Source organism: Cervus canadensis, chromosome 15 (assembly GCF_019320065.1).
Source record: "Cervus canadensis isolate Bull #8, Minnesota chromosome 15, ASM1932006v1, whole genome shotgun sequence".
In the NCBI taxonomy this organism is placed as follows: Eukaryota; Metazoa; Chordata; class Mammalia; order Artiodactyla; family Cervidae; genus Cervus; species Cervus canadensis.
The window spans coordinates 49,243,918-49,259,206 of NC_057400.1; the positions used below are offsets into that span (position 1 = coordinate 49,243,918).

Here is a 15,289-nt window from a genome sequence, read left to right on the forward strand (position 1 = left end):
CTGGTCAGAGCAAACACCCTCTTCCAACAACACAAGAGAAGACTTTACACATGGACATCACCAGATGGTCAACACCGAAATCAGATTGATTATATTCTTTGCAGCCAAAGATGGAGAAGCTCTAAACAGTCAGCAAAAACAAAGCCGGGAGCTGACTGAGACTCAGATCATGAACTCCTTATTGCCAAATTCAGACTTAAATTGAAGAAAGTGGGGAAAACCACTAGACCATTCAGATATGACCTAAATCAAATCCCTTGTGATTATACAGTGGAAGTGAGAAATAGATTTAAGGGACTAGATCTGATAGACAGAGTGCCTGATGAACTATGGACGGAGGTTCATGACAATGTACAGGAGGAAGGGATCAAGACCATCCCCAAGAAAAAGAAATGCAAAAAAGCAAAATGGCTGTCTGAGGAGGCCTCACAAATGGCTATGAATAGAAGACACGTGAAAAGCAAAGGAGAAAAGGAAAGATATTCCCATTTGAATGCAGAGTTCCAAAGAATAGTAAGGAGAGATAAGAAAGCCTTCCTCAGTGACTAATGCAAAGAAATAAAGGAAAACAATAGAATAGGAAAGAATAGAGATCTCGTCAAGAAAATTAGAGATATCAAGGGAACATTTCATGCAAAGATGGACTCGATGAAGGACAGAAATGGTATGGACCTAAAAGAAGCAGAAGATATTAAGAAGTGGTGGCAAGAATACACAGAAGAACTGTACAAAAAAGATCTTCACGACCCAGATAATCACAATGGTGACTCACCTAGAGCCAGACATCCTGGAATGTGAAGTCAACTGGGCCTCAGAAAGCATCACTATGAACAAAGCTAGTGGAGATGATGGAATTCCAGTTGAGCTATTTCAAATCCTGAAACATGATGCTGTGAAAGTGCTGCACTCAACATGCCAGCAAATTTGGAAAACTCAGCAGTGGCCACAGGACTGGAAAAGGTCAGTTTTCATTCCAATCTCAAAGAAAGGCAATGCCAAAGAATGCTCAAACCACCACACAATTGCACTCATCTCACAGGCTAGTAAAGTAATGCTCAAAATTCTCCAAGCCAGGCTTCAGCAATACGTGAACCGTGAACTTCCAGATGTTCAAGCTGGTTTTAGAAAAGGCAGAGGAACCAGAGATCAAAGTGCCAACATCTGCTGGATCATCAAAAAAAGCAAGAGAGTTCCAGAAAAATACCTATTTCTGCTTTATTGACTATGCCAAAGACTTTGACTGTGTGGATCACAATAAACTGTGGAAAATTCTGAAAGAGATGGAAATACCAGGCCACCTGGCCTGCCTCTTGAGAAACCTGGATGCAGGTCAGGAAGCAACAGTTAGAACTGGACATGGAACAACAGACTGGTTCCAAATCGGGAAAGGAGTACGTCAAGGCTGTATATTGTCACCCTGCTTATTTAACTTATATGCAGCGTACATCATGCGAAATGCTGGGCTGGAGGAAGCACAGCTGGATTCAAGATTGCCGGGAGAAATATCAATAACCTCAGCTATGCAGATGACACCACTCTTATGGCAGAACGTGAAGAAGAACTAAAGAGCCTCTTGATGAAAGTGAAAGAGGAGAGTGAAAAAGTTGGCTTAAAGTGCAACATTCAGAAAATTAAGATCATGGCATCCAGTCCCATCACTTCATGGCAAATAGATGGGGAAACAGGGGAAACAGTGGCTGACTTTATTTTTGGGGGCTCGAAAATCACTGCAGGTGGTGACTGCAGCCATGAAATTAAAAGATGCTTACTCCTTGGAAGGAAAGCTATGACCAACCTAGACAGCATATTAAAAAGCAGCGACATTATTTGCCAACAAAGGTCTGTCTAGTCAAGGCTATGGTTTTTCCAGTGGTCATGTATGGATGTGAGAGTTGGACTATAAAGAAAGTTGAGCGCCAAAGAATTGATGCTTTTGAACTGTGTGGTGTTGAATAAGACTCTTGAGAGTCCCTTGGACTGCAAGGAGATCCAACCAGTCCATCCCAAAGGAGATCAGTCCTGGGTGTTCATTGGAGGGACTGATGTTGAAGCTGAAACTCCAATATTTTGGCCACGTGATGTGAAGAGCTGACTCATTTGAAAAGACCCTGATGTTGGGAAAGATTGAAGGCAGGAGAAGAAGGGGACAACAGAGGATGAGATGGTTGGATGGTACCACTGACTCAATGGACATGAGTTTGGGTAATCTCCAGGAGTGGTGATGGACAGGGAGGCCTGGCGTGCTGTGGTTCATGAGGTTGCAAAGAGTCGGACATGACTGAGCGACTGAACTGATGATGATGAAGCCAAGATGACTGTAAATCTTCCATTCTTTGCAAACTTTCCACTATTCATCAAGCAATTCTTATTGATTGCTTGGCTATTTCACAGGAGTAAACCCAAACACTCTCCCAGGGACCTTGTAAGGTAATAGAAAGCCAGAGGCAATGGCACTTTAACCTCAGATCACCTGAGAAGAATTCCATGTTTTCAATGTGAAACAGAAACTTCAGTGATTAAGAATTTCTGGGTGTTGTACACACTTATTAAGTATGTAAGCATTTATATTTTCTTTTATCCATAGATATAAACCACCCTTTTCTGATAGTTGTTGTTGTTTAGTCACTCAGTCATGTCCGACTCTTTGTGACCCCGGAGACTATAGCCCACCAGGCTCCTCTGTCCACTGGATTGTCTAGGCAAGAATACTGGAGTGGGCTGCCATTTCCTAATCCAGGGATCTTCTGGACCCAGGGATCAAACCCTCATCTCCTGCATTGGCAGGTGGATTCCGAACCACTGAGCCATCAGGGAAACCCTCTTTTCTGATTAGGGAGGAGAACTGATAGAAACCTACTTTTTATGATCCAAAACATGAACATTCAAACAAATGACGACCTCACCTTGTTTAATATAAAAATGGCAATAACAAGTCCTTTCCATTATTAGGTCTACAGCCTGTGAAGTTTACAGGTCCATCAGATTTATAGTCCATGAAGTCCTCCTTGAACCCTCAAAAAATTTCTTTCCTGGGAACCTTCATTGAATTTTATCTGTATCATTTCTACAAAGCCCTTATTAACTATCTGCCTTGCTTTGTTTCTTACTTTCTACCAGACTCCCAGGACAAAGACCACAGAAAACATGTTAGCAGATACTAAACAAATGATTTGCTTGATGTGACCTCCTATTGAGACTTAAAGGAAACCATTAAAATATCTTTATATATGGCAAACCTCATTGAAACCCACTAATTTTGAATGCCCCAGGTAATACTGAAAACAAAAATACCTGAGAAATATTTAACCTACTCAAAAGACAATTAAAAAGTGCCCATTTACAACTACTTGATTCACAACTTATCCCTATTTGGTGATGTTGATTTGATTTCATTATACAATCAATACTGTGGTCCTTGGACAATGTTTTGTTAATTAGGCTGCCTTCCCTCTAGCTTATCTAAGAGAAAATCTGTGGTAAGAGCAATCCTGGTAATTAAGAAATGACCCCGTCACCTGAAACATGCCAGGTATATGGTACTTACGACAATCTGTCTCATCAGAGTGGTCATCGCAGTCAAAAATGCCATCACAGTGATACATCTTGCTAATACACTGACCATTACTAACACATGTGAATTGAGAAGCAGTGCAGTTAATCACTGAAAATGAGAGAAAAACATTAAAAGTTAAGCCAAGGAACAAACAACTGAACATCGAAATTTTTCTAAACATCATGAATTAAAAAAAATAAACCATTATTACAACAGCCAAGATAGGTAAGCAGCTTATCTGTCCATAAACAGAGGAATAGACAAAGACCACTGTCCATAAACAGTGATGCAATGGAGCACCACTCAGCCATAAAAAAGAATGAAATTTTGCCGTCTGCAACAACACGGATGGACTTAGTCATAAAAAGAAAGACAAATACCATATAATGTCACTTATATGTGGAATCTAAAAACTAAAACAAACTAATGAAAACAACCAAAAAGAAACAGACTCACAGACATAGAGGACAAGCAAGTGGTTAACAGTGGGCAGAAGGAAGGGGCCAGGGGCAAGATAGGGATAAGCTACAGGAATATATTACACAACAAAGGGAATATAGCTGATATTTTACAATTATAAATGGATTTAATCTTTGAATGTTAATTAGTATGTTGTACACCTGAAACATATAAATCAGTTATGGACTTACAACCTCAATGGATTAATTAAGCAATTAATTAATTAAAAAATAAAACAATGTACTTACTACAGCCAATCTCATCAGATCCGTCAGCACAGTCCTTGGTCCCATCACAGACAAAAGATAGGGCAATACATCGGTGATCAGGGCAATGAAACTGAGTAGGTGAACATGTCTGTGTATGATCTAATGTCATCCAAAAACAAAACCAAGTTAATAGTTTATTTCTTGTCCAATATGTACCAGAGACAAACTGTATAATGCTTAGGAAATACATAAATTATCTCAGTTGTATGTGTGCTCAAAATTCCTGCAAGTCAGACAGATTGCCTTTTTAGAGAGAGGAACAGAAATAATATAGGGCAGAGTCAGAAACTGTGAGGATACTCTGAAGAACAGACCAAATGTAGAAGATAAGCATCATGGCCTTGCTTTGGACTGCACCTCATGAACAGTATGAAGTCCAAGACTCTTCTGCACAGTTAAGCAACGAAACTCAGCCCACAAGACAGGATGGACTGTGGTCATGGAGCATGGTCCACATGATAACTGGATTTAACTGGATCATGATAACTGAATTTAATCCAAAGTCTAGGCAGAACTATCCTCAAAACCAGGACCCTAGCTGGCTGAAGAGACATAGCCTTAGGGTCTGACAGGCTGCCTCCACCACCCAAAACAGGAATCATAATATAGTCTCACAGAATGTGAAAGCTAGAGGAGATCTTAAAGCTTATCTAGTCCTGAAAAAAAAGGACTAGCCAAATTATGCAACCAAAACAGAATTTAGTCCAGGGAACCCTGCACCCCCTCTGCGCAGGTGGGTAAGATTAATGAAATTGAAATGTTCTTTGCCTTTTTATTTTATTGTCTTTTTGCCTATATAAATGAAAAGAAAAACCAGTAGCTAAACATCCGGGTGTGTTTATATGATTCAGAAAGGGCAATTGTTTTAAATATCTGAACAGTTAGTTGTGGGATTTTTATTTTCCAGTTTCCATCTGGATATTAGTTAGATATCAAAGATAGTCCTTGTTTTGCTTCCATAGAAAATATTTAGCAAGACTTCCTCTGTCTTTGCTTTTACAGCCTATTAATACACTGGTTGACAGATGAAATAGAAGTGGCTAAGATACAATGAAAATTATATGAGCCTTCAAGGAAAGTACTCAAGGCCTACTCATGGTTCAAATCTATTTACTAGGCTGACCAGCCAAGAGAAATCAGTTCAAAACTTACTGCATGACTTTTCATCTGATCCATCCCTACAATCATTATCTGTGTCACAGACCCAGCTTCTTGGGATACAGAAGTTATTGTCACAGGTGAATTGATCAGCACGGCAGGAAGTGGGTGCTCGGGTGGGGCAGTTCTGCTCATCGCTGCCATCCAGACAGTCATTCTCTCCATCACAGCGCCACATTGAGGGAATGCAGTGTCCTTCGTGTTTACACTCAAATGCTAAAGGTGAACAGGTAGCATCTACAACAGAAACGAATTGATCGTAAAGACATTGGTTTTTACAGCCTTTTAAATGAGATCTTACCTTTCAATGGGAGCATTATACAAAATGTGAAAGTCATCATCATTCACTGACATTTATTTGGCAACTATTATTTACATATTTTTTTTCTCTCTGAATCATCACAAGGATACTGCCAGGTACATATAATTATCTGCATTTTATAGATGAGGAAATTGAGGCTCTGAGAGACTCAGGCATGTGCCCAAGACCAAAGCTCTAGTTGTCACGACTGTAAGGCCCATCCTTTGCTTCTAAGCTATGCTTCCTCTCAGCATATGGCTCATTTGAAATTGATAAAACATTTATGTAAAAATCTGCACTTTTAAAAAAGAAAAGTGCAAAATAAAACAAAGCAAAATAAACCTTTTGAAATTTCAAAAATGTACAAACGAGCACTTTTATTTTCAAATGTCATTTCTCTTTCTATTAATGTCTCCTTGATAGAAATTTCTGAGTTTTTTTTTTATTTTTCACAATAGTATTTATTATAAATTAGATTACCATCAAAAGAAGATTATAAAGGTTAAAATCACCATTTCACCCATAATCCATTTTACACCTACAGGAGGAAAAAGGAATATAGTACATGAGATTTTCAAAAGCTATTATTGCAAACACTTATTCCATGATACCATTCTCTCCAGTACTATAGATTAGATCCCTTTTATTTCGGAGTAGGAGAGGCCAAGATGCAGTGACTCTGCATGTCCATCCAATATCAGAAAAAAGTTTTATTGAGGATAGTCCAAATAATCTGTAGAAATCATCTGTAACATTATCTATGAATAATATTCATCATCCAGCTTTCTAAAAGCCTTTAGAGTACATATTCCTTTTTCCTATAGAGATAACCTAAGCCTTTTTTTTAAAGCACACCTCTCTCTGTTCTATATATCATAGGACGCATCGCTAATGTATAAGCTACTTACTAGATGTGGTACATTGAGCCTCATCACTGTTATCAAGACAGTCATCAAAGCCATCACAGCGATACTGAAGGGGCACGCATCTGCCGTTGTGGCAGGGGAAGGAGAGCGTGCCACACTGCTCCATGGGCGGCTCTTGGGATGCGCTCTCCACACACGTCAAACGGTTGGAAGCCAGACTCATTCCATGGGGGCAGCCACACACCCGCTGGGAATTCGGCACTGGGAAGCAGAAGTGACTGCAGTCGCCATTTGGGTTGGTGGGTCGGTTACAGGCATTAGACCCTGAAAAAGCAATGCCCCCACATGAGGGAGTCAAGCACATTCCTTTTAGGTTGATCACAGGTTTGGTTTGTGACAAAAAATGAATGGGAAAGAATACTTGTCAGACCCAATATTAAAAACTGACTTCTTCTTGGAGAGGAACGTGCCAAATGACACATTCAATCTAAATACAGAGAAGTCCTGAAACGTGTTTTTCCTCCCATATGCTTAAAGTTAGTAAAGTTGAATAGAAATTCTTACACATTAAAATTATCTCAGTGACAGGAAGATAAAACTATCAGGAGTTATAGTAAATAAATTAAAGGTAAAATGAGCCACCACATTAAATACATCCATACAAAACAACCTGGCAACATTACTCACCTGTCTGGATTCTAGAATCATATACTTTCGCACGCATTACAGAACCAACACCACTTCGGAGAACAACCGATTGTGCAGCATTGTATTTCCCGAATCGAATAATACCACGTCTCCAATCAGTAACATATATATAGTCTAAGAAGAAATATGGTGATAAGTTTATTTGCCACAGCTCACCTAGCAAAATGCAAAATGTTTGTAATGCTTCTTCCAAATGTGGGAAGCTTTTTTCATAAGTATCTGTTTAAATAAATATGTTTCTGTTTTCCATAATTTGTAATTCTAGAAATGACTCTTTAGAAGCTTATATATATATATATATATATATATTTTTTTTTTTTCTTAAAGACTTTTGAGCCTCTCAAGCTAAGGACCTTTAATAAAACAACAGAGTTGGAAGAATACTTCCTGATACAAGAGTGCTAGAGGAATGAGGGAATAAAAACAGTAGAAAGAGTTGCTAGTATAGATATCTGAGAGAGATCCTACCTAGAAGAAGCCTATATTTTTAATAATAGTAGTGTTCAGATTCAGGGAAGAACATTGGAACACGGAATATTGTGATGGTACTTAATAGCAATTGGGCTTAGCCCTCTATGTGTAAAAAATTTTTTAATCTCAGGATTCTTTTATACAATATGAGATGATACCTCAGGAGACTGAATTCTTATCCTAGCCATAGCACTAAACTGCTGAGTGATCTTCACTGTGTGAGGGCTCGTGTTTCTAGTAAAATTAATCTCTAAGTTCTCTTCCAGGTCAAACATTTTATATTTCATGTTTAATGAGAACATTTTTTTAAAACTTTGACTTTCAAATTTCAAAGTGAGCTTTGAGAAGGCAAAGTACAGATATAGTTCAAGAAGGAAATGTTAGTGTATGTTTAGGGATCAATAAAATTTATCCATATAATTGTTCCTACACCTTAAAAGACAATAATGCTCCACAAAGCTGAAAATGGAAGTTAGAGGCCATACAAGATTTTAAACATCAAAAATTCAATTGTATTAATTTTACCTTAGATACTGAAGCAGGGAAATAAACACATATTTCAATAGAGTTTTCCAAAGAAACAAACAATAACCAACTAAAAATTCCAACTGACCAGAAAATGACTAAGATGGCAGAAAATTTATCATAAAACCAGTTTTCCTTATCTATGGTCTAATCAATGACTAATCAGTCATTGGACTCACTAAATCATACCTAGCCTGACTGCCAATCAAACTGCAAACCAGCAATTAAATAAAAACTGCATTTTTATTTAATTGCAAAATATTCCAGCAAAGAGCAGAGAAAATTTAACATGTTTATACTGTTACTATGTGAGAATAAATAGGATGTGTCAGACATCATTAGTAGAAAGGGAGAAAGAATGCACAGGCTGAGGAGAGGGGGGCTGCATATTTATAACTGACTCAAAAATCTCACAAGAGCACTTAAAAAATTTTTAAATAACATGACACAGACACAGACAACAGACAACAGGGGGGAGTATGGAATATATTTACTAGTTATTCATTCCACACTACATGTGTATGAGAAAGTCTTTGAATTATAGTCGGTGCCTACTTTTTTTTAAAGCAGAAGCCAATTATTCACAGTAGCAAATTTCAGGACTTCCCTGGTGGCTCAATGGGAAAGAATCCACCTGCAATGCAGGAGACGTGGGTTCAATCCCTGGATCGGGAAGATCCCCTGGCAGAGGGCATGGCAACCCACTCCAGTATTCTTGCCTGGAGAATTCCATGGACAGAGGAGCCTGGCGGGTTATAGTCCATTGAGTCGCAGAGAGTCAGATACTTTGTGAGTCAAACTGAGTGACTTAGCACGCATGCAGGAAGTTTCGACCTGAGACACAACTAGCATAAGTGTAGGGGCTTTGGTGGATCACAAAATGGCACCTCTCTAACTAGATTAATTATGGTTTGCTCAAGTAGAACCAGGGTAGATTTTAGTTTCTCCTTACACTCTTGGCCTGGCACATGCTACACAATCATTCACAGAAACCCTATTATCAAGACTAAACAAACCACCTGCTTCGTGGTGCCAAGCTAGATTCTTATTCCCAGCAACCGAACCCACAAGAATATGCCTATACTCACAAGAGGGGAGATGGGAGGAAGAAAACAGATGCACTATTATATAAAAATGTCTCAAACAGAAAAAAATTAATATTTCACCAACAAACCAAATGTTTTATTTAGACATAAGAGCACCATTTCATAAGTGACCAGTTTTTTTGGAATTATGAGATTGTCAAATGAGGATGAGTTTTATACAGCTTGCACAGTATAAATAAAACACTTTTGGTTCAAAACATACCTTCAAAGACAGCAAGTCCAAAAGGATTTGTCAACTGATGTACATTGGTCAGGGCTTTTCTGTCTGAACCATCAAAGGTACTGTGCTCAATTTTATCAAAAAAGGCATCTACCCAGTATAATCGTGAAGAACTAGAATAACAAAATACTTAGTTATTGGTTACTCAGAAACTAGAAAAGCACACCCTATAATAAGGGCATTCAAAATCAGGGGCTTCCCTGGTGGCTCAGCAGTAAAGAATCCATCTGCAATGCAGGAGACATGGGTTCGAGCCCTGGGTCAGGAAGAGCCCCTGAAGAAGGAAATGGCAACCCAGGCCAGTATTCTTGCCTGGGAAATCCCATGGACAGAGGCACCTGGTGGGCTACAGTCCATGGGTTGGAAAGAGTTGGACACAACTAAGAGTTGGACAGTCCATGGGGTCGCAAAAGAGTCATACACAACTTAGCAACTAAACAACAAGAGCAATTCAACTGAACAGCGTGTTCAGTTGACACATTTACATTCATTAAGCAAAGTTTAATAGTCTTATGTTCCCCAGAAAAACAAAGCAACTTTCATGAAGTGGTTTTCAAATGTCTTAGAAAACCTGAAATGTTATCTTCAAGTTAAGAATTTTAGTTTTTGCCTTATTAAATCCACATTTAGGAAAAATATCATTAGTAACTTATGTTTGAAAGGTTAAACACATTTCTTCCTATTTTTTCTCCTATGAACTGCTTTTGCATTTGATATCTCTAAGCTTGTTTACCCTGTTACCTTTTCCTATATTCCTTGACAGGTCAATTTCTTAAAATTTAAATTTGATATTCCAAAAATCCTCCCATAGTGCATATAGGCAAATATACATTTTTTGACATCAAAGATTTCCTATCCTCAAGATGGCCCCTGTAAAAATTACACATGACCAGTACTTCATCAAATCCTTCTTCTACTTCCCTGGGTCTTGCCCTATTCTGCTTCCTCTAGCAATTTTCAGAATATTCATTTTAATGCATACATTTTCATCCCAGCAGAAGCTGGCCAACTACAATATGTCTCCCTTAGTAAGTGGGAATGCAGCAATTTGGGATGATTCCTACTTACCTCCAATCAATGGACAGCCCACTGGGCCACCCAAGAGTACTGTTTACTATAGGTAAAATGTTAGACCCATCAGTCCATGCCCTCAGGATTTTAGCAGGACGGTACCAAACCGAGAAGAATATATACCTAGAAAAAGAGGTAATAAATCAAAGATGTTAACATCGGCACAAACTACGTGACTTAGATTTATCACAAACACAGATTCTCCAGAGAATTGCTGCAAACTAGTTTTCTGTAGGGTTTATATTAAAAAATATATAGAAAATACAAATAGCATTAAAATGAGCATCCAGGGCAGAGAACCACTGAGCTAGACTTCAGGACTATTGTCACCAAGTAGGCTCTTTAAAAAGACACAATTCAGATTATTAATACTACATGTCCTTGAAATAAAATAAACAATGAGCAAAACAAAAACAGATTTTATAATCTCTCACTTACTTTCTAGATTAAATATCCAGGATCCACTAGATGACTCTTTAATCATCTTTCACAAGGAATTTGCAGGAAAGTATTTCATTCCTGATTAAAAATGCAACCAAATCAATGTACCCAAGGTGTCTTACCCAAGACATCTTTTTTATGCCTTTTTTTTATTTCAAAGGGTAGGAAAAATATAAGTGTAGGGAGGAAAAGCTCTTCTCTTTCATGTGAGCCTTAAGAACTAAAATGAGTCTTTTCCAAAAGGTAACTTTCTGAAATGTGACTTCATATTGTTTTAAATGAACGACTGATTAGGAAAGGAATTTAACGCCTTTTTTAAATCCACTGCCAAAGACTTAGCTTAAGATAAATTCACTAGAAAATCAACATTTAACTCTCTATCAGGCAATAAAACTTCTTATCAATAGCATCGTCAGTTTTAAAATATGTTAGACACACAGGCTTTGTAGTCAGATAGGTCTGGAATTTTAATACTAACTGTTGCTTAATAGCTGTGGGTCGTTGAGCAAGTTAGTTTATCTCTCTGAGGTCCAAAACAGGTCTTGTATATGCTCACTCACAAACCAGCTTTTGAATTAGATGAGATTATGCACTATGTAAAGTGTTTGCTATGTACCCTCAATCAGGCTTTAGTAAGTTACCAGTCATCACTTTTTTATTATTCTATTAAAACATAACTACCTGGCTTAAGACTTTAGGGTAAGCTATCAAACCATCAAACATATTTAAATATAAAAGGTAAGAACTAGAAGGGATGATGTGAAATGCTCTGTCTTTTCTTGCCTGACTCCATCAACAATGCAGTGGTTAAACACTTTGTGGTCTGAAAGACTTCATTCTGAAAACTACTGAATGATTTAGAAAGTTTTGGTAAGCTTTGTATCGATGCATTAAAGCTGGGAAGGAATTTGAGTCTTTTCTGATAATTCTGCTTCATATTCATTCCTTCTCCACTGAATCTGTGACTCACTGTTTGGTCCTATGTGACTATGAGAAAAACACAGTTCAGTGAAGGCTGGGAAAGCCAAAACTTAGGAGAAAGTTTTTGAAAGGAGATAAAGTGATAATTTCAGCATATGCTAAAAGGATACAATCTAAGGTGACTTCAATTTACATGGTTCAATCTTGTATTTACTAGATTTGCCAAATACCTATGGCATCACTTGTTTTCTTTTTTTTTTTTTAAATAAAAGTGACCATTTTTAGGCGTACAGTTCAGTAGTGCTAAGTATATTCACTGTCGTACAACCAACTTCCAGCACTTTCTCATCTTGCAAACTAAAACTCTGTATCCAACACACACTAACATCACTTGTTTTCTTAAGAAAACATGAACGTACTTACCCAGCAGTAGGATGAACTACGATTGACCGTGGGTTATTTAAATTTTGGATGATTGTATGTCTTGATTTATCAGCTAGCTTTATGACACTGACACTCCTATAAGAAGAATCTGTCCAATAGAGATTCCTCGAAATCCAATCAAAACTCAAACTTTGAACACCTGGCACCCTGTTAGCTGTGATAATTTCTCTTCCTGTAAATTAAAATATGGACATGGCTTAAAGTAAGCATATTTTATATGATATACATTTTCCTATCACTGCATATTTAAACTTTGTGTGAGAACTCAAAGAATATTTCAGTAACATGAAATTCTTTTAAAAAACTAAATAAAGCAACTGTAAACTGCAAAGCAACACATGAGATAAACCTAGAATCTACTCATCTCCAAAAGTCTGGATTTCAAAGAATAGATATGATTCTGTTCAACAGAACCAGCAGTGGTATGGCCTGGATTTACTCCCTTGTTCAACCTTCCAGAAAAAAATTTCTCAGTACAGAACATCTGAAGAAGAGATACCTGAGTTCACATACTCACAACCACCACCCACAGACAGCACTGATAAGCTGACACTGCCAGGTACGACTGGGGGGATCTGTGAGGCATTCCCACCCAACCTTCTCATCAACAATTCATTCAGAGCCACAAAGCTGCCAAGTTTGGGAAAGACCAGCAGCCAGAAAGGAAATCAGAACTGGGTATAAGGAGAAACAAAGACCACTTTTCCCTTGGTGAATTTTTATGCCTTTCCCCCTCCTTTTTCTTAAAAAAAAAAAAGTGACTCAGAGTAAACAATCACACCTCTTTCTTTTAATGGAACAAGTCTAGTGTTTTTTCCATTTATTTATTTGAGAAATTGTACAAAGAAAGTCCTCTGTGTGCCAGACACCATACTAAACATTGAGGAAACATGATATTGCTAATAGTATTACTAACAGCAGCTTATACTGAACACTCACTATGAGCCACCACATCCCTGGGTAAAGCGTCTGCCTACAATGCGGGGTTTGATCCCGGGTCAGGAAGATCTCCTGGAGAAGGCAATGGCAACCCACTTCATTATTCTTGCCTGGAAAATCCCATGGATGGAGTAGCCTGGTAGGCTACAGTCCATGGGGTCACAAAGAGTCGGACACGACTGAGCGACTTCACTTCACTTCACTTCATGAGTCTGAAACGAGCCTAAGTACTTTACATGAATTCATCCATCCTCACAACAGCTCAAGAGCAGGAATTACTATTATTTCTACTTTCCACATGGGGAAACTGAGTCATATAAAAGTGAAGCATCTTGAGAGAAATGTGGACATGTCTTCAAGATATCTATAATGAGGTAGGAGAGGTGAGAGGAGGCAATTAGGGCAAGAGGGAAAGCAATAGAAGAATATTGGCTGCTGTGATGGAGGCATGGACAGGATGGTATGGAAATTATGGCAGGAAGTACAGGAGGATGAGATGGTTAACCAGCATCACTGACATGAATATGAGCAAACTCCAGGAGATGGTGAAAGAAAGGGAAGGCTGGTGTGCTGCAATCCATGGGGTTGCAAAGAGTCAGACATGACTTAGCAACTGAACAATGGCAATAGGTGTAGAGATGTGTTTTGTTTTTATTTCTTTACTTATCTTGGCCCCACCACACAGCATGCAGGATCTTAATTCCCTAACCACGGATTGAACCAATGCCCCATGAAGTGGAAGCAAAGTCTTAACCACTGGACCACCAGGGAAGTCCTATGGAGAGGTTTCCCAAAGGAAGTAGTGAATGAAGGGCTGTAGAAAAGATGTGGAAGTGGGAAAGAGAGACACTGAGGATTCCACATGTTCGGAAGCATGGCTAGAGGTTAACAAGTTAATGATAGAGGCTAAAAGAAAGGGAGAAGTTTGGGTGACCACCATTTTTGGGGAGAGTGGGGTGTCAGATAAGAAGTGACACCTTTCCCTTGGGGCAGGAGGTCTGGAGAAGAAGAAGAATGGTGAATATTTAGACACATCAGTTTTCAGGTGGTTTGTGGAATATCCAGTTGAAGTATCCAACAGGCAATTGGTGCAATGGATCTGAACACCAGAATGTGAGCTTGGTTTGAGACTTTTAGCACTTTCTGCAAGAAGCCTTCCCTGACCTTTCCCTTCATTCTCCAGGTTAGGAGCAAAAGCATTCAGGAAATAGCCTATCATAAGTTCTCCTACACTAATTTATACTTACTACATTAGATGGTAACAAAAGACACAGAAGGTGCAGAATTATGTGGAAGAAAATGCACAATTAGAAGAGAGAACCCATGTTGAACACTAGAGATCACAATTGCATATAAGACAGATAAAGAAAAAACAAAGCTAGTGGAGGTGATGGAATTCCAGCTGAGCTATTTCAAATCGTGAAAGATGATGCTGTGAAAGTGCTGCACTCAACATGCCAGCAAATTTGGAAAACTCAGCAGTGGCCACAGGACTGGAAAAGGTCAGTTTTCATTCCAATCCCAAAGAAAGGCAATGCCAAAGAATGCTCAAACTACCGCACAATTACACTCATCTCACAGGCTAGTAAAGTAATGCTCAAAATTCTCCAAGCCAGGCTTCAGCAATACGTGAACCGTGAACTTCCAGATGTTCAAGCTAGTTTTAGAAAAGGCAGAGGAACCAGAGATCAAATTGCCAACATCCACTGGATCATTGAAAAAGCAAGAGAATTCCAGAAAAACATCTATTTCTGCTTTATTGACTATGCCAAAGCCTTTGACTGTGTGGATCACAATAAACTGTGGAAAATTCTGAAAGAGATGGAAATACCAGACC

General features: G+C 38.5%; 1 protein-coding gene across 2 annotated transcripts in view; it reads right to left on the reverse strand.

Moving 5' to 3' along the window:
- The window catches only part of LRP2 (LDL receptor related protein 2), a 176,320-nt gene that overhangs the window by 85,371 nt on the left and 75,660 nt on the right, over positions 1 to 15,289 (reverse strand). For both annotated transcript variants that reach the window (XM_043488175.1, XM_043488176.1), the window contains 8 exons: positions 12,493 to 12,685; positions 10,705 to 10,830; positions 9,619 to 9,749; positions 7,294 to 7,428; positions 6,649 to 6,930; positions 5,434 to 5,676; positions 4,261 to 4,380; positions 3,545 to 3,661 (listed from right to left, as the gene is read on the reverse strand). In XM_043488175.1, coding sequence (XP_043344110.1) covers positions 3,545 to 3,661; positions 4,261 to 4,380; positions 5,434 to 5,676; positions 6,649 to 6,930; positions 7,294 to 7,428; positions 9,619 to 9,749; positions 10,705 to 10,830; positions 12,493 to 12,685 — 1,347 coding nt within the window. The remainder of the gene's footprint in view (positions 1 to 3,544; positions 3,662 to 4,260; positions 4,381 to 5,433; positions 5,677 to 6,648; positions 6,931 to 7,293; positions 7,429 to 9,618; positions 9,750 to 10,704; positions 10,831 to 12,492; positions 12,686 to 15,289) is intronic.